General features: G+C 41.7%; 1 protein-coding gene across 2 annotated transcripts in view; it reads left to right on the top strand.

Moving 5' to 3' along the window:
• TEK (TEK receptor tyrosine kinase) overlaps window positions 1-20,247 on the top strand; it is a 121,150-nt gene that overhangs the window by 43,335 nt on the left and 57,568 nt on the right. For both annotated transcript variants that reach the window (XM_004581062.4, XM_058672523.1), the window contains exon 2: window positions 17,006-17,317. In XM_004581062.4, the coding sequence (XP_004581119.2) occupies window positions 17,006-17,317 (312 nt within the window). The remainder of the gene's footprint in view (window positions 1-17,005; window positions 17,318-20,247) is intronic.

The raw sequence follows: 20,247 nt of genomic DNA, 5'->3' as shown, positions 1-20,247 counted from the left end.
TGTCATCAGATGCTGCAGCCTGGCATGGCCGGCCCTGCTGCCAATGCCAACTCTCACTGGCTGGTGCTGCAGCCTAGCCTTGCTCAGTATTCTCCCATCCCTGACTCTTTGCAAACTGGTAGGTGTGACAGCCTCGCTGGGCATGACCCACATCCTATCTTGATTCCTGCATTTGCCAGTGAGCTAAGGTTGCCCTGGCCCTGCTTGATCTGCCCCCCTCCAGAACCAACCCACACACTTGCCAGTGGGTGGAGATACCCTTCCGAGCCTGACCAACACCCACGCCTGAGTCAGATACTCAGCAGCAGGAGTTATGGCCCACCAGGGGAGTTTTCCAAGTTCCTCCACCAGGCCCACTCCCAGAACCAGACCTCACATAGCCCAGGTTGTGCCAGTTGGATTCTAGACTCTTATTTGGCATCGTCTGTTCTCTCTGTCCTGGCCTTTGTATGACGTTGTGGATGCTGTGGCCCAGGCAGCCCCATACCCTATTCTTGGGTGTCTGCAGCTGCCTCAGCCTGGACCAGCCCAGCCTCATGAGTGTTGGAGGGTTCCATAGTCATGCCTAGCTTAGCCTATCATCACCCCCAGCTCTTAAGTAAACCAGTGGAAACTGCAATTCTACAGGAGTGACTCCACATATTGCCTACAATCTGTCCCCAGACCTGATTCTGTCACGTGCTGGTTAGTGTCATGGTTCAACCTAACATTACTTGTCTGCTGTTCCGACTCTCACTGACTGATACTGTGATCTAGCCCTGCCAGCTAGGTCCCCAGTCTTAGCTTTAGTGTATGCCAGTGAGTGATATTCGGTGGTAGCCAATGTTGAGCAGCCCAGCTCAGGTCTCCCATGTGTGCTGGTGCTTCAGTCTGACCCTTAAAGGTCCTCCCATTCTCTCCTCCAAATGGCTCAGTCTAGCCCCCTTGCTTACCTGAGAGTAGATGAAGTCCCTCATAAGTCATTTCTCATCTGCATGTGACCCCCTCAGGCCTTGGCACACCCCTCCCCCATGCCAACCCCAGACTCCTGCAGAGCCAACACTCCCAGTCTCCTAGAGTGCACCACTGGGCCCGGGGCCTCACTGGGCTTCCTCACCTTCAGGGTTAAGCCAGTCAGCCGCATGAATGCATGCTGGTCCAAAAAGTAAATCTGATTAATTTGAACATTGTTATTTCATAGCATAGTATGATTCTCATTGTACCTGTCATGGTACCAATACTATGTTTACCCAGATGACTAATTTTCCAGGTCTGCCTTTCACGTGAGCTACTTCAGAGTTGAGGGCTTATCTGCTTTATTTGTCCTTGTGCAGCTAGAGCTGAGAGCAGTACCTAGTATATAGGAAGTGTTACTAGTTTGCTAAGCAAATGAATGAACAGATGTATACATGACAATCAGAATTCTTTTTTTTTTCCTTTTTAAACATGGAAGTTTTCCTTTTCCAGATAGCATTCTATAACAACTCCAGTTCAAACACTTCTACAAACTATGCTGGACAGTTGTAGGGTAGTCTTTGTTTCTTGGCCTTATTGCCAGAACTTTGATTCCAGAATTTTCTTTTAGCTAGCTTTTTGGTTCATTGCTGAGCCTCTGATTTCTGCAGTGTTTTGAGCCAAGATTATGCTGTCATTTCAAATATTTAGAAACGTAAGATATCTTCTGTCACAAATGTGAAATGAGCACCCAAGAATTTTATTATTATCTAGTTTCCAAAATTCCAAGAAACTGTACAATTATTTTGAAGGCATGACATATTATTCCAACACACAGTGAAACTCCACCCAACATTATTTTTCTGTTAGAAGCACAGGGGAAAAAAAGCAGCAGCACAAAGGAACAGACTTACTATGCAGTGGTTTGGCTTGCCAGCTTTGGAAGATCAGGCAGCTGTGTTAATCAGGGCTTGACTATATGAGCTGTGTTGAACCTGATTGTGGAAAAAAGCAAGGTACTTGGAGCAAGTCTGTTACGCTACAGTGGAGTACATCTCCCAGATATTTTGTTGGAGCTCTTTTTCTTTTAAACCATCTGGTACTCTCTTTTTTATGCTAACGTGATATTAATAGAAAAGGAACAGATTCAATGCAATTCATAGAAATAATTCTAAAAATATGATATTCCCTTCTTCTCTCTTGCTTGTACCCACCTTCCCCCTCCCTCTTTTATATCTTCCCCTCTTCCTACCTCCTTCCTTCCTTCCTTCCTTTTTCTTTTGTTCTTTGTTTCCTCCTCCCTGCCACTCCCATTTTTCCTTTCCTTTCTTTCTCTTATTTTTAATTTATTCTCTTTATTTTGTTATAATTTTTAAAAAGATTTTTATTTTGAATTTTGAATTATGTGGTACATTTCTGTATAGACTGGGATTCCCCCCAAACTCCCACCCCCGTCAGATTTTTCCCATTTTGTTACAATAGTGTAGTCCTTAATAAGGAATCAAAATTCAATCAGTCTTTTATTTAAGTGTACCCCGACATTGTTGGTACAGACAATGTCAGTCCAGCATCCCATTGTCTACACATGTCCAACAGTTTCATTGGGAATCCATCTTTCGTCTGGATGCAGGGATGCATGTTCCATTGTACCCCCACGTCTGTATATGATAGACCCCAGTACTCCATCACTATCCATTACCATAAGTGAGAAGTCATGAAACAAGGTAAACAACCAGTATGGGTTAGAACAGCCACATCAACAACAACATCAACAACAAATTATAGCACCTTGAAAAAATAACACGTCACTGAGTAACCAACACATGAGTGACAAAAAGGAAACACAGAAGTCCTTTGTGAAACATGATGCCATCGTATAATTCATGAGCACATGATGAATTTGACTAGAGAAAAGAGATTTGGAAGCAACCAAACTGAAATAAAAACATCAAAGCACATGGGATACAGCCAAAAAGCAAACAATCAAAAAACAGTATGGATTGGACTATTGGAGTTACACTTTCCATGTTGGCTTCCTTATATAAGAGAGAATATATGGTATTTGTTCTTTTGTGATTGACTCATTTCACTGAGCATAATGGTCTCTAGTTGGGACCACCTGGTTGTAAATAAAATGATTCCATTCTTAATAGCTGAATAGTATTCCATGGAGTAGATGTACCACAGTTTCTTTTTTTCTTTTTAAGATTTATTCTGTTTCTTATTGGAAAGTCAGATATACAGACAGGAGGAGAGACAGAAAGATCTTCCGTCCGACGATTCACTCCCCAAGTGAGCGCAACGGCTGGTGCTATGCCGATCTGAAGCCAGGATCCAGGAACTTCTTCCAGGTCTCCCACACGAGCGTAAAGTCCCAAGGCTTTGGGCCGTCCTCGACTGCTTTCCCAGACCACAAACAGGGAGCTGGATGGGAAGTGGAGCTGCCAGGATTAGAACTGGTGCCCATATGGGATCCCGGCATGTTCAAGGCAAGGACTTCAGCCGCTAGGCCACGCTGCCAGGCCCTGAGCCACAGTTTCTTTAACCACTCTTCCTTGGATGCACATCTGGATTGTTTCCATGTCTTTGCTGTTGTAGATTGTGCTGCTGTAAGTACAGGGTTACAGATTCCCTTCTCACATGCAGATTTCATTTATTTTGGGTATATTCCTGGGAGCAGGATAGCTGGGTTGTATGGCAGGTTTATTTGCAATTTTCCAAGCACTCTCCATACTGATTGCCACAGTGGTTGTATTAGCCTACACTCCCACCAGCAGTGAAGGAGGGTGCCTTTTTCCCCACATCCACACCAGCAGGTGCTATTAGTTGAGTTCTGAATGTAGGCCAGTGTCACTGGAGTTAGGTGGTACCTCAACGTGGTTTTCATTTGTATCTCTCTCTGATGGCTAGGCAGCCTGAGCATCTTTTCATATGTCTGTTAGCCATTTGAATCTGTTCTTTTGAGAAATGTCTGTTCATTTCTTTTGCCCATTATGTTACAGGGGTTTTTGGTTGGTTGGTTGGTTGGTTTTTTTTTTTTTTGCTGTCCCTGGGTTTCTGAAGCTCGTTGTAGATCCTGGATATTAGTCCCTTATCACTTGTGTAGTATGCAAAAATTTTCTCCCATTATGTTGGTTGCTTCTTCACTTTGTTAATTGTTTCTTTGCTGTATAGAAGCTTTTTGGTTTGGTATAGTTGCATTTGTTCATTTTAGATTTGATTGCCTTTGCTTTAGGCGTCTTGTGTGTGTGTGTGTGTGTGTGCAGCATGTTTTTTTCATATTTTATTTATTTTTTTATTTATTACATTGCATTATGTGGCACATTTTTATATGCACTGGGATTCCCCCCACCCCTCCCCAAGCCCTCCCCCCATGGTGGATTGCTCCACCTTATTGCATTTCCACAGTTCAAATTCAGTTGAGATTCTTTCATTGGAAGTATTTACCAAGCATACAGTCCAGCATCCTATTGTCCTGGTAAGTTCAGTAGTTTCTTGGTGAGACCATCTCTGGTCTGAAGGTACATTAGGCGTCTTTTCTAAGAAGTCTTTCCCTGTTCCTAGATCTTGGAGTGTGCTTCCTATGTTTTCCTTTAATAGTTTGATGGTTTCTGGGTGCAGATTTAGGTCCTTGATCCATTTAGAGCTAAGTTTTGTTTATTGTGACATGTGTGGATCTTGCTTCTTAGTTCTGCATGCTGCTATCCAGTTGTCCCAACAGCATTTGCTGAGAAGACCAGAATTTTTGCCTGGATAATTTTCAGTTTTCTTGTCAAAGATTAGTTGACTATACATGTGTGGGTTCCCTTCTGGTGTTTCTATTCTGTTCCATTGATCTTCTCTCTTTCTGTACCAGTACCAGACTGTTTTGATAACCACTGCTCTGTAGTATGTCTTGAGGTCTGGGATTGTGATTCCTCCAGCTTGATTTCCATTTTTCAGGATAGCTTTAGCTGTTTGTGGTCTTTTGTGATTCCAGATGAATTTTTGTATCATCTTTTCTATTTCTGACAAGAATGTTGTTTGGATTTTGATTGGGATTGCATTGAATCTGTATATTGCTTTTGGTAATATGGTCATTTTGACAATGTTGATCTTGCCAATGCAAGAACATGGTAAGGTTCTTCATTTTTCAAGGTCTTCTATTTCCTTTTAAAATGATTTATAGTTTTCATCATAGATGTCTTTATTATATATTTAGTTAGCTCAATTCCTAGGTATTTAAGATTCCTCTCCTCTATTTTAAAGGGGACTGTACTTACAATTTCTTTCTCAGCAGTGGAATTATTTGCGTGCACTAGAGCCATCGATTTGTGTTCGTAATTTTGTATCCTGCTACTCAGCCAAAGTCTCTTATGAGTTCCAGTAGTCTCTTGACTGAGTCTTCTGGTTCTCCTATGTAGAGAATCATGTCTTCTGCAAATAGCAATAATTTCAGTTCCTCATTTTCAATTTGTATTCCTTTAATTGCTTTTTCTTGCCTATTAGCTCTGGCAAGAACTTTCAATACTATATTGAAGAGTAGTGGTGAGAGTGGACATCTCTGTGTAGTTCCAAATTTTAGTGGGAAGGCTTCCAATCTTTTCCCATTTAGTATGATGCTGGCATTGGGGTTTTCATAATTGCTTTGATTGTGTTGTAGAATGTTCCTTCTATGCCTATCTTGTTTCGGGTTTTAGCATGAAGTGGTGTTGGATTTTATCAAATCCCTTCTCTGCATCTATTGACAGGATTATATGGTTTTTATTTTTCAATTTGTTGATGTGATGTATCACATTTATTGTTTTGCGGATGTTGAACCATCCCTGCATGCCTGGGATGAATCCCACCTGGTTCGGGTGAATGATCTGCCTGATGTGTTGTTGGATCCTGTTGGCTAGTATTTTATTGAGGATCTTTGCATCTATGTTCTTCAAGGATATCGATCTGTAGTTCTCTTTTTCTGTTGTTTCTCTATCTGGCTTTGGTATTAAGGTGATATTAGTGTCATAGAAAGAGCTTGGAAGGATTGCCTGTGTTTCTATTGTTTGAAAAAGCTTGTGTAGGACTGGGGTAAGTTCCTCTTGAAACGTTTGGTAGAATTCAGCAGTGAAGCCATCTGGTCCAGGACTTTTCTTGGTTGGGAGGGCTTTAATTACTGATTCAATCTCAGTGCATGAGATTTAGATTGTTATTTGCTTCTTGATTCAATTTTGGTGGATTGTATGTGTCCAAAAATCTATCCATCTCTTCTAGGTCTTCTGATTTGTTTGCATATAGTTGCTTGTAATAGTTTCTGATGATTCTTTGTATTTCTGAGGTATCTGTTGTTACATCTCCTTTCTCTGATACTACTGATGCGTATTTTCTCCCTCCTTTTTTTGGTTAGTTGGGCTAGTGGAGAGTCTATTTCGTTGATTTTCTCAAAGAACCAGCTCTTTAATTGTTTGATCTTATGTATAGTCCTCTTGGTCTCTATTTGGTTTATTTCCTCCATTTTTTCCTACTAATCTTGGGATTGCTTTGTTGTTGTGTTTCTAGTTCCTTCAGCTGTAAGGTTAGCTGATTTACTAGGTGCTTTTCTAGTTTCTTGACATAAGCACTGATTGAAATGAACTTTCCTCTTAGCAGCACCTTGATTGTGTCCCATAAGTTTTGATATGTTGTTTTGATGCCTTCATTTGCTTCAAGCAATTTTTTAATCTCCCCGTTGCTTTCCTCTCTAATCCATTGCTCATTTAGTAACACATTATTCAGTCTCCATATGTTTGTAAGTCTTCCTTGGTGTTTCGACTTCTTGGTCTTTAGCTTCACTCCTTGATGGCCTGAGAAGATGCATGGTATGATTTCAACTTTTTGAAGTTTGCTGAGGCTTGTTTTGTGACCTATTACATGATCAATTCTGGAGAAAGTTCTTTGTATTGATGAAAAAAAGGTGTATTCTCTGTCTATAGGATGAAAGGTTCGATAAATGTCAACCACGTCCATTTGCTGTAGAGTTTGGGTGAGTTCTGTTGTTTCTTTGCTGAGTTTCTGGTTTTGATCTGTCCATTTGTGTTAATGGGGTATTAAGGTCTCCCACTATGATTGTATTGCAATCTATTTCTCCCTTTAAACCCATTGATACTTGTTTCACGTAGCTAGATGCTTTGGCATTTGGTGTGTAAACATTTATTATGCTGATCTCTTCTTGCTGAATGCATCCTTTGATCATTATGTGGTATCCTTCTTCATCTCTTTTGATGCTCTTTACATCAAAGTCTATGTCATCTGATATAAGAATGGCTACTCCTGCATGTCTTTCCTTACCACTTGCTTGGAATATCTTTTTCCATCCTTTCACTTTCAATTTTCTCTGATCTTTGTTGGTGAGATGTGTCTCCTGTAAGCAGCAGATAGCTGGGTTTTTGTTTTTTGATCCAGTCCTCTAATCTATGGCATTTGACTGATGAGATTAAGCCATTTCCATTCAACATTATTATGGATAAGGGACAGTTTGGTCCTGTCATTTTGGCGATGTGTTGTTCTGTGATTGAGTCTTCTGTTAGCCTTTTAGTGAGATGTTCTCCAGGTGTTTGCTATTTCTTTTTTCTTTCATGGAAACATCCTTGAGGTTTAGATGAGACAAAATCTTGAAGTTTTTCTTTGCTGTGGAAGAGTTTTATTTCATTTTCAAAGACAAAGGAGAGCTCTTCAGGGTAAGTTATTCTGGGCTGAAAATTTTTCTAGAATCTGGAATATGTCACTCCATTCTCTTCTGGCCTATAGTGTTTCCTCTGAAAGGTCAGCTGCGAGTTTGATTGGGATTCCTTTTTATGTCACTTGATTTTTTTCACGTGCACATTTAAGGATTTTTCCTTTTTGTTCAACTGAAGAGAGCTTGATTATCATGTGTTGTGGCGAAGTTTGCTTTTGGTCAACTCTGTTGGCAGTTCTGTAGCCCTCCTGTATATTATTTTCCAATTCTTTGCTCAGATTAGGGAAGTTCTCCTTTATTATTTTGTTGAATACACCTCTAATCCCAACTTCTCTTTCTGCACCTTCTGGAACTCCCATAACTCTTATGTTGGACCTTTTAATCATATCTTTTAATGCTTGGATACTGTTTTTTAGCTTGACCCAGCTCTGCTTCCAGCTTTGTTTGTTTCTTCATGGTGACAGGAAATATCTTCTAATTCTGAAATTCTTTCTTCTACCTCATTCATTCTATTGTTGAAACTCTCCACTGCATTTTAAATTTGCTCTACTGTGTTTTTAATTTCTGATATATCAGCCTTAACTTGATTTATTACTGCTATTTCTTCTTTGAACTCTTGTTTGTGCTTCTCATTGTTGATCAGCAGATTTATAGAGTTTTCTGAGTTCCTTGTCCCCCATTTTCTCAATGTCTTCCTCAGTTAATTCTGAGAGTGGGCGAAGCTTTTGCTCCTTTGTTGGAGAGTCTTCAGTAACATTCATGGTGTCTTTGACTTTTCTTTTACCTTTTGTAGTTGCCAATCTGGTTGACAAAATCATCTCTAAGGTGTATTACCTACAGGTCTACAAGTTGATTTTTTATGTTCAAGCAGTGCGCTGGACTTAGAAAACACAGCTGTCCTGAATAATTGCTTTGTCCACTGCACTGATTTTGTAGATAGCACTGATGTTGTCACCCCCTGCTGGCCGATAAGTCCGAGTACCTCCTGGAGTTATTTTGGGTGGAGTTGGCGGCGTGCCTTGTTGGGGCTGTTTTTTTCTGTGGAGCCTGTGCAGTGCTCTAAGATGGTGGTGATTTTGTTCCCAGCTTAGTTCTTGGGCAGCTCAGCTGTCCTCCCTTCAGTGTAACAGTGTCTGCTCCTGTGGCACTGATATCTGAGAGCTGCTGAATTAGTGCATGCACAGTTTGCCACTCCTCCTCTTGCAGTTTACCAGTGTTCGGAGCACTTGCCTCAGTGTCCAAGATGGCGCCCGTAGGGGCACCAACAAAGATCAGGGGGCTTTGGGCCGTCAGCTCCAGGGACCACACAGACCCTACAGGCTGCAAGGCTCACACTGTGGGCTCATCTCAGTGCAATTAACTAGTAACACACCCACTCTGTGCCTTCACTTGGGGTCCACACTTGCTGCCCTGCTACCCGAGATGGCGCCAGGCGGGACACTGCTGGAGAACTACGGCTGCTTGCTTTCAGCTCCAGGGTTCACACCGACCCTGCAGGGAGCGAAGCTGGTGCTACCCTCCCCACTTGGATCAGTTCCGTGTGATCAGCCATAAATGAGCCTCCTCTGGGCTGCTCCATCAACTCCACGTTCGGCCTCTCCACAGAAGGAGGCGCCCTGAGTCTACTACTCTTTCTCTGCCTGTGGCTGGCCCTAGCAACCCAGCTTGATTGTCAGGTCCCAGACTGCACTCACCTCCTGAGCTCCCCGTGAGGACCCAGGCTCCCACTTGGCCGTCACAAGAGCTGTGTGGAGGCCACGGCTGGATGTCTGGCTGGTGCTGGAACTGGATCTCCAGAGCCTGGATCACCGGGGTCTGAGTTGCTGCTTGCCAACTGCTGGTGGGTTTTTCAGTCCACTGCAACACTGCTGTCCTGTAACCACAGCTTCCCTATGTCCAGGGAGTCTCCAGGTACCCCCTGCTTACTGCCTGACCCCTATTTTTTGCCTGTAATCTACTTATTGTACTTCACCATGTCTAAAGATCTGACTAAACATGCCTGTACCCTATGCCGCCATCTTATTTTGTTATAATTTTTAAAGACTTACTTATTTTTATTAGAAAGTGAGATATACAGAGAGGAGGAGAGACAGAGGAAGATCTTCCATCTGCTGATTCACTCCCCTAGTGACTGCAACAGCCAGAGCTGAGCTGATCCAAAGCCAGGAGCCTCCACGTCTCCCACACGGGTGCAGGGTCCCAAGGCTTTTGGTCATCCTTGACTGCTTTTCCAGGTCACAAGCAGGGAGCCAGATGGGAAGTGGGGCCGCAAGGACACAAACTGGTGCCTATATGGTATCCTGGCACATGCAAGGCAAGGACTTTAGCTGCTAGGCTACTGTGCTGGGCCTATTTTATTTATAATTTTAATTGCAGATTCAATGTGTTGGGTCTTTTTGGTCGATAACAATTCTAACATGTGATGTTCCCTTCTTCCTCCTCTTCTGCCCTCCTTCTTTTTCCCTTTTTGAGATAACCTATTTTAAGTTTACAGTATAAAGGCTTCACCAAATAAGCTCCAAGACATTGGCTATGAGCAATAATTGCATGGTTGATCTTAAAAAAAAAAAAAATGAGGCTCTGCTTGTGGTGCAGTGGGTGGGGCTGCCACTTGTGGCACCTTATCCTAGTGGACATTCCAGCTTGTAATCCGGGTCCCTGTAACGGGGCCTGGGAAAGCAATGGAGATGGCCCAAGTCCATGGCCCCTGCACCAACATGAGAGGACTGGAAGAAGCTCCGGCTCAATTTCTGTCTGACCCTGCCCTGGACATTTTGCTCATGTGGGGAGTGAACCAGCAGATGAAGATCTCTTTCTACACTCACCCCATCTTCACTGTCTTTCCTCCCCCAATCTTCCACAGCCCCAGAACTCTGCCTTTCAAATAAAATCTAAGAAATATAAAAGGAAATTGATGAGCTTTGAGGTTTTACACTTTTTAAAAATAGTCATTTTTTTTCCAAATGAAAGCTTATGTGGAGTCCAGATATTTAAAAAAGTCTAGCAGTTCTATTGGGGTTGGAGGTAGAATGAGTGAGTGAGTGTATGTGTGTGTGACTCATTCTATTCATTTTACTTCTCCAACTCACAAGCTTCTAGAATACCTTTTAAGAAAATGGAAATTTGCAAAATCAGTTTGAAAAGCCATAGCTGTGTCTCCAGTTTCTAACTGTTTAGTACTCTTATATGAATATTGATTTTGGTTCACAATCATTAGTATGATTATTAAAAAATGTTATGTGTTAATTTGTGGCTTGTTATTCAAAAAATATTGAATGAATAAACCTAAAAATGAAAGCAATAGTTAAACAACATTTAGATTTAGTAAGAGGATGATACTGTGGTTAGGTATTGTTGGGTACAGCACCGGGAACACGTGGGAAGCAAAGCATTTCAGAGCAGTGTTCTGTTTCAGCTGTATTCCTCAGTTATTGTCAACTTGGCAGATGCCATGAAACAGTGGCAAGTATTTGATTATAAATAAGAACACAGTTTTATGCAAACATAGAGAAGTGTTAGTGATCTTTTGATGAAATAGAATAGCATTAATTCCAAAAATGTAATATGTGAAATTGAATCTACATCTTAATTATGTCAAGCTCTTAGCTTCAAACATAGAACTTAAGTTGAACTACTTAATGATTTGATCAGAGTCCCTATGAATATGATTATGATGAAAAATTCAATCTAATTCTTGAAAGAGATCAGCCGTGTAGTTGCCATCATGCCTTTCATGGTGTCAGCAACCAGACTCTTTGGAGAAGTCACAGATTCACAGGCCACATTTGGATCCATGTAGTAGGGATCCTCTCTTTATTCTTTTTGATAGCTAAATCTATCTACCCTTTCCAGATTTTATTTTAGTTTGTTGAAATTTTCAGGGTAGTGGAATAATATCACATTCCATGTTATGACAATGAAGAGAGAACTGATACATCATCTGGATGCATTCCAAGGTACAAAGTGAGTTTAGAGGCAAATAAGAGACATTGCAATAATGCAGATTTCCAGAACTCTTGCTTTCCTTCCAGTTACCGTCTCTCAATGGCAAGAGAAGTAAAATTTACTGTCTTATGTTTAATTTTTATGTATATTCAAGATGTGCAAAAAGTCAATACATACAGATAGATGGGCATGTTGTTTTCCGATAATCGTCCCTTCACTGCCCAGTTCTCCCTAACAGTCTATCCTTGTTCTTAGCTTATTATGCCACATTGGGTGGGAATGTCTGGTCCATGGGCCATAGAAGGCCTGTGTAACATTTGGTCTGTCCCTGACAAGGTAACCTTAGGTGGAATTCAACATTCAGAAAAGTCTATGACAGGCTAATTTTTATGTTGATAATTTTGTATGGCTCAGGAATGACTTTACAAATATTCAAATGACTTTTGCCAGAAAAAATCTTCCACACCCCTGTGTAAAATCTTGAAACATACAAGCATATACATATTTAGATTTTGATTATAACAAAACTAAGCAGTGGTTTTTAAGATCCATCTTAGGAAACTGGTAGCTTTTCTCACACCCAAAGCTCACAAGAATAGTCATCTGATCGTTCTGATGCAAATGGTATTCCAAAAGCCAAAGAGTTCCCAAATGGCAGGGGGCTTCCTTCCTGGAACTGTCAGGCTGAGTAAGGGCATCAAAGTGCGGTGAAGTCTGGAACCTGGTTGGGAGTTATAACCCGCCCCCTCACTGCAGGTCGAGGAGATATCTGGGAGGAGCAAGATGAGAGCAAACCAGATCTGTACCTAGAAACAATGCACAGATGGAGTGTGCTTGTCTTTTTATGTCGATGATTTTCTCTATTTCCTAAAATCATTAAATAGACCATAGCCAGTGCCAGTGCGATGTGCTCAAGAGCAAGTCACTCAATTGGTGCTAGAAATGGGGCTGGAGTGAACCAGCGCTGAAAGAATTATAGCACTTCCTTCCTCTTGCTGACCTTTTCTGGAACATGCCTGGAGTGAGTGAGTGTAAGGGGGAGGTGAAATTCACTCAGTGGCAGGGTTGACTACAGAAGGTGGAGGTTCAGGCTAGCATTTTTGAAGACTTTAATCCACTTTTAGGTTTCCTAGCTGATTTTTTTTTTAGAGATTTATTCATTTTATTACAGCCAGATATACACAGAGGAGGAGAGACAGAGAGGAAGATCTTCCATCTGATGTTTCACTCCCCACGTGAGCTGCAACGGGCCGGTGTGCGCTGATCCGAAGCTGGGAACCTGGAACCTCCTCCGGGTCTCCCACGCGGGTGCAGGGTCCCAATGCATTGGGCCGTCCTCGACTGCTTTCCCAGGCCACAAGCAGGGAGCTGGACGGGAAGTGGAGCTGCCTGGATTAGAACCAGCGCCCATATGGGATCCCGGCACGTTCAAGGCAAGGACTTTAGCCGCTAGACCATGCCGCCGGGCCCCCTAGCTGATTTTGTTGCAGTATTTCCACAGTTGATTTTAGTCAAAGGCCAAGAAGCAATTGTTGTATTCCTAGTTTCCTAGCATCTGTAACATCTCCCAGTATCTCAAAAACTACTGATGTGGCTAGAGGTAAGATAGATAATTCATGGTCAGTTTCAGAACTCCATTCTAGGGAAGATTTTCTCCATCACCCTTATGAACATTGAAACAACATGCAACTAGAACTCATGCTTACATTGACTTGACTTGACTTTGAAATTCTTCCTAATAAATCATATAAGTTGTAACTCCCAGTATTATCATCCTTAAAACATTGCATTCAAAAAACACTTGCAGTTATTATCAAGAACAACTTGAAGACTTGGCATAAGCAGATACTAAGGAAAGATCTGGTAAATGAGTACCAGTCAACCTCAAATACTCAACAACTATTGGGCCCAGGGGCGTGGCCTAGCGGCTAAAGTTCTGGCCTTGAACGCCCCGGGATTCCATATGGGTACTGGTTCTAATCCCGGCAGCTCCACTTCCCATCCAGCTCCCTGCTTCTGGCCTGGGAAAGCAGTTGAGGACGGCCCAATGCATTGGGACCCTGCACCCGTGTGGGAGACCTGGAAGAGGTTCCTGGTGGCGGGCTTCAGATTGGCGCAGCACCGGCCGTTGCGGCTCACTTGGGGAGTGACTCATCGGACGGATCTTCCTCTCTGTATCTCTGACTTTGTAATAAACTGAATAAATCTTTAAAAAGCAAACAAAAACAAACAAACAAGCAAAACAACTATCGATTACCTTTCCATGGTGCTTTTTTAAAAACTGAGGCATTTGGTTTGTTTCCCCTTGTAAGCTAAGTAATTACGGAAACATTCAGTTAAAAATGGGTTAGGAATCTTTGGCTCTAAAATTAGGGGAATCCTTTAATTTTTAGTCATTATTCTAGAAGCAGAAGCCAAATAAATGGATAGTCTTGGATCAGGCAGATATGGAATAAATTTGCCCAATCACAAAAATATTTACATAAAAAAAGAAGCAAACAGACTGAGTTAAAGGAAAATGGAAGGAGAGTAGATAGGTTGCATCTCTGCCTGCTCTATCTGTATCTATGAAAATGTAGCATTTATAGTGAAAGTAAAGCATGAGCAAAAGTTAGCCATGCAAAGAGTAGAGAAAAACATTCAAATGAGAGGGAGTGGCTCATGCAAAGGCTTTGAGTTGTGTGTAGGGATTGTAAGAGCAGTAAGTGTTTGCTTTGCAGCTTTGCCTGAAAAACCTGTGGAAATTCCAGTAAGCTCAATCTTACGAGTCTTGTACTCTTTATATATAAGGTTGAGATAATGGAGCATACCTCGCAAAATTGCTGGGAAAAAATTTAATGGGATTCAATGAGTTAACTCATAACTTATTTGAATCACTTTCCAACTGCATAGAGGTATTTGATATGCTAGTTGAAGTCTTACCACCCGGTGCACCTGAACTTTCCAGGTTCATGGTCATTTTAGGTTAGACAGGAGTCATCCATCCCTGAGACTGGAGAACATTTTCCATCTCTGATATTTCTACTTTTAAAGAGGGAATGGAGCAGGTTTATATTCCATTTAGAAACCTTTGAAATCACAAGAAGGAGGCAGAGGGAGGAAAGTAAAACAAGATGATTTTCTTTAAATATGCTTTACCCCTATGGATTAAATTTCAGTGGTAAGGTACGATTTTGTTTTTATGCTTATGGAGGGGATGAAGTTTGGGGTCTAGATTTCCAGAATTTGAATAAAAAGAAAGGAAATAAGAGTCCTCAAGTATTCAACATTTTATTCAATCTTCACAGAAATCCTGGAAGACAGGTCTTACTTTACTTAAAAGGAGGAGCAGAGAAGACTCACAGGGAAACAGAGACTTCACTTGATCACTGTCCCTTTCTTGATTTACTCTTTATTATTTTGGAAAGCAGAGGATGAGAGAGAGAGGAATGTAGAGGAGAGAGGAAGAGGGGACAAGGAGAGTAACAGAGGGAATGGGATCTTTCATATGACTGCAACAGTTAGGTCCATGCTAGTCTGAAGTAACAGAGGGAATGGGATGTTTCATATGACTGCAACAGTTAGGTCCATGCTAGTCTGAAGCCAGGTGCCAGATTCTTGAACATTGGTGATGGGGAACCAAATAACTTGGGTCATCTTCTGCTATATTCCCAGGTGCATTAGCAGAAAACTAATGACGGTGAGCAGTCAAGACTTGAATTGACACTTCCATATGGAATACCAGTGCTACCAGCAACGGCTTAATCCATAGTGCCATAATGTCAGTCCCATTGTCTCTGTCTTTGCAGTTTCACAAAGAAATGGCCAATTCTTTAAAAATGAGTGTCTACTCCCAGATCCTCACCAAGGACTATCAGTATGGTCACCAAGGACTACTGCCAAGGAGACCACAGGGAATTGGACTGCCCTTGTAGGCCAACAAGTCTGAGGTCATCCACTCCCTTTTGGATCTCCCACATGGGATGAAAGATGCCCAGATCCTTCCTCACAGGATCTAATGTCATCAGAACAACAGCCAGGAGCCCTGAGTGGTCCTGAGAAACAGAAGAACAGTAAACTCCCTTCGGGACTCAGGAGGGGAGCTTTCTCTGGTCCTTACTTAGTTCCAACTTTGGATCCCCCACCCTCTCTTGCAATGACCATTAGAGTCACTCGGAGGCCCCCCCCCAAATTAAAACTAGATTAGATAGACAGAGACCAACAAGGAAAGCTTAGAACCAGACAGGAAGCAGTCAGCTTGGACTCACATATTCCTTACTAGGTAGGACACAAAGATTAGTTACTCCTCACTAAGGTAGTGAAGATTTCTCTGCACTCACCTCCTAAAACTGTTCTGTACTTAAATTGTTAACATATGCCTTGTCAAAGTTATAAGCCACTTTAGACTATCCTAAAATCTGCCACGTTCAGCAAAATCATGCTTCAATACTACAAACTGCTAAACAGTAAAATGAAAATATATACGAGACAGCTGAATAGTACCCCATAACCATTTTAAGGTGTATGGCAGCTGGTTGTATATAAAGTAAAATTGAATTGTCAGTGAAGTAGTCATAGGATGTGGTTAAGAACTTGCATTTTCTAACATATTGGTCACTTGATACCATGTCAATTAACTCCATAGTGTTGTCAATTGTTGTTGAGGTTATGTTGTGGTTTTTAATTGGTCGGGATGATATTCTGCCAGCTCTGCTTTCAGACCAGAGATGGTCTCCCAAGGAAAAGGTTGAAATTATCTGGATAATAAGATGCTGAACTCTATGCATGGTACATGCTTGCAATGGAAGAATCATGACTGGATATGAACTGTACTACTGCAACAATGTGGAGGAATCCACCATGGGGGGAGGTCATGGGGAGAGGTTGGGTGAATCCCAGAGCCTATGAAACTGTATCATAAAATGAAATGTAATTAATTTAAAAAAATCTTAATAAAATGAGCGTCTACAAATTTAGCATAAGTGTGTGTAATTGACATATTTCTTTAGAATATTACTGTGGAAGTTTGCCAGAAACATCAACTAATAAATATTACTAATGACCATTACAGTGAACAGTAAATAATAATGATGCCACTATCAGTAATTTATTTTTTCAAACATTTACTGGATAGTATACTATGTCTCACACACTGTGGGGGGTAGCAATATATAAAATGTGGATAAATATAGTGAATAGAGGTATATAAAGTCTTGTTTGGGGAAATTAGTCATTTGCAGCTTGGATGTGCAAAAGGGCAGGTGAGGTTAGCAGGGTCTGGATGATGATGGATCTTTCTGCCTTGGTAAAGGGTCTTGGGTTGCCCCCGCCGGCAGTGGAAAATTGGCATAAAATCAGAATGACATTTTAGAAAATGCTCAGAGCTATTTTTAGATAAGGCTGTGTAAGTACCAGTTCACCCTGTGGGACAAGTTACTATTTGTGACATGCATTTTACTTTCTTCCTTTCAGGAATAGTGGAAGGCGCCATGGACCTGATCTTAATCAATTCCCTGCCTCTTGTATCTGATGCTGAAACCTCTCTCACCTGCATTGCCTCTGGCTGGCACCCTCATGAGCCCATCACTATAGGACGGGACTTTGAAGCCTTAATGAACCAACACCAGGATCCACTAGAAGTGACTCAAGATGCGACCAGGGAGTGGGCTAAGAAAGTTGTTTGGAAAAGAGAGAAGGCCAGTAAGATCAATGGTGCTTATTTCTGTGAAGGGCGAGTTCGAGGAGAGGCCATACGGATCCGAACCATGAAGATGCGTCAACAAGGTAACATGCCTCTGGTTTATGGGATGATGTGGCTCTCTGAGGTGTGCGCACACATGCATACACACCCACTTAGCTATTTTGTTTTGATAGCTTCTCCCTGAGAAGCTGAGCCTGAGATATATGAGTATGAAATGTGAAAGTCTTGTCCAAGCATCGTTGTCTCTGGTACACAGAGTACCAGAGGTAAAAGAGAACTTCCATTCCAATTCCCTCACATACAGTCACCTCACTGGATGTTGATTCTAATTAAATTGCTGAAATGAAATACATATTTTCATAAAGCCTTCATGTTACTTAGAGATATGACTGTTTCAAGTATATAATATGAAAATCATAGCAACAGAAACAATTGCCTGTTGCCAAACTGCTGGTTATTTTAAACTTTCCCATTGATTTGTCATTTAATTGTTTTGCTTGCCTGTAAGTACTATTAACAGATTTTACATTTTTCAGGGAGAAAATTCAAAAGAAATGAAATCTTTAAAGGGAAATATCTATTAGGAACTGAATTTGATTGGTTACTTGGTGTGGCTGTTTTTTGGTGCCACCCCAACGTCGTAGAACATCTAACAGCAAAGGCATGTCAAGCAGAGTGCTTACAGCTGATGAGTTAGTCTGCTGGGCTGAGGAGTTGGGCCTGTTGACACTGGCTTGACTTTCATAGATATGTAGGTGGGTTAGTTGGTGGGCTTACTGGACTGACTGCACTAGGGTACTTTTGCTCTGTTCCATGTCTATTACCCTGTAGCAGGCCAAGCAACACATTTTTTTCATGTAAACCATAGAGCTGCAGGAGAAAAATGGAAACACGTGACTTCCTGAAATCTAGGCTCATAATTGTATATTTTCACTCCTGCCTAATTTTATTGTGCAAAGCAAGTCAAAATAGTTGATCATGGAGTCCGAGTGAGAGGGCACTACAAAATTAAATAGCAGATAGTATGGGTATATGAAGGGATGGATTACTGGGGCTGTCTTTGCAGGCTGCCATCTTGGGATGATGATTTAGTTCTAGTACTGAGCATCCAGGCCCAGCTCCAAAAGCAACAGCATTTGGAAGAAGGATCTTGAGAGTTGCTTCCGAGGGGTGATTATTACTCCACTGCCTCTCACCAAGCATGATGTGATGCAGTGGTTGTCCCAAAATAGAAATGGGTCGTAAGCTGTATCTCAAACCCAGTCTGCCAATCTGACAGCAGCTGGAGGAGATGGTGTTGTCAGTATATTTAATGCTTGTGTTCTGGTGCTGTCAGATGAACAGGCAGGGAAAGGTTGCTGGTGTTATCTGCTAGCAGGAAGGGACAGAATTCCTAATAGGCACTCTGCAGTGATCTGGCCCTTCACTTACCAGCCATTTCCTCTGGGCTGCTGAATCCTAGTATGAAGGAGAGCTTTGTAGATTAAGGTCATCTTAGACACGGAGGCTGTGTACTGAGTGTTATCTTATGCAATATTGACACTGTGAGATCTTCAGAAAATTTAAGTTTTAATTCAAATCTGGTCCGTATGAGTAACATGCTTCTGCCCATGTCTTTTTGAAATATTTGTTTTATTTATTTGGAAGACAGAGAGACAGAGAGCTTGCATTCACTGATTCATTCTCCAAATAGCCACACCAGCTAGGGTTGGGCCAGGCTGAAGCAGGAGTGCTGTTTTGATGGCAAATGAGTGGCAGGGTTCTTAGGACTTGGGTCGTTTTCTGCTGCTTTCCCAAGCATCTTAGCAGGGAGCTGGACTGGAAGTGGAAGAGCCAGTACCTGATTCGGCATTTCAATATGAGGTGCCAGTGTGCCAGGCAGTAGCTTAACCCTGCTGTGCCACAATGCCAGCCCCCTTCTGCCTATGTCTTAGTGATAAGTTCTCATCTGAGAATTTGCCATGCTTTTAGCTCCGTGCTTCTCAGTGTTGACCGTGCTTATTGAACAATGTGGTTCTTTTTAAAACACAGACTTGGATTCAGTACGTTATGAGGAAGGGTCTTGACACGTCGCAGTTCAAAGTCCTAGTGTTGAGAATTTGCTCAACTGTGAACATACCTGAGGAGCAAAGGCTTAGAGCTAACTTCTGGCTGGATCCCACCTGAAACATTGCATTGCATTTGCTCATGGCAGTAATTAAAATATTTGAAGGCTGCTAACTCACTTTAACATGATAAAATCACTGTTCATTACAAATGAAGGAAAGGGTTTTCTTAGCAAAACTATAACATTCACCTTTAAATGGCACCAGGGCAAGTGGGAAAAGCGCACAACAGAAATTCCCAGGAATGCAGCTCTCCAGTGAGGGAAGAGAGGTTGAACAAAGGGATGTGAGGTGTGCCAAAGCTATCATGGCTGCAAGTCAGATCTATTATTTTTCACATGCCATTGTGGATCTGACTTGCATGAAGAGTAGGGTCATTTTGCTGATGTTTCCACATTCCACGTAAAGATGATATGAAACTTGTGCTGTAATAGTTTTATGCGAATGAAATCTGAGGTGCCACCATTCCTGGATCTGCCTTGAGATCATCCTTGTTGAACTAGAAATACTAACATGGAGAGCCAAGACAGAGGGAGTTAAACGTGACACACAGATAACTTAGATTCAATTAAATAAGACAAAGGCAGGTTTGGAAAGTAAGCAACAGTGGATAGAAGCTGCCTTTCAAACTTACACCCACCAGAGTTTTAAGTGCTTGTCCTTCACTCACACATCTGTGAGGGCTCAGGAAACCAGGCAACTTATGTTGGTATCATTTTTCATCATGTGTGAAATACAAGAAAGGCAGTAACCATGGGTATATCTGTCCACACAGTAGATGTGTTCCTTAAATCCTGTGACAAGTGAAATACTGTAAAATAAAATGTGTAACAGTAGTTGAATGAAAGCGCTGGGAATGGGATTTGATGTCAAGTGATCCGATTTGGGAGTTCTACATTTCAAATCAA

Source organism: Ochotona princeps, chromosome 14 (genome assembly GCF_030435755.1).
Source record: "Ochotona princeps isolate mOchPri1 chromosome 14, mOchPri1.hap1, whole genome shotgun sequence".
Taxonomy (NCBI): Eukaryota; Metazoa; Chordata; class Mammalia; order Lagomorpha; family Ochotonidae; genus Ochotona; species Ochotona princeps.
Note: the sequence above shows the minus strand (reverse complement) of the source record. Positions and strands in the feature narration are given on the sequence as shown.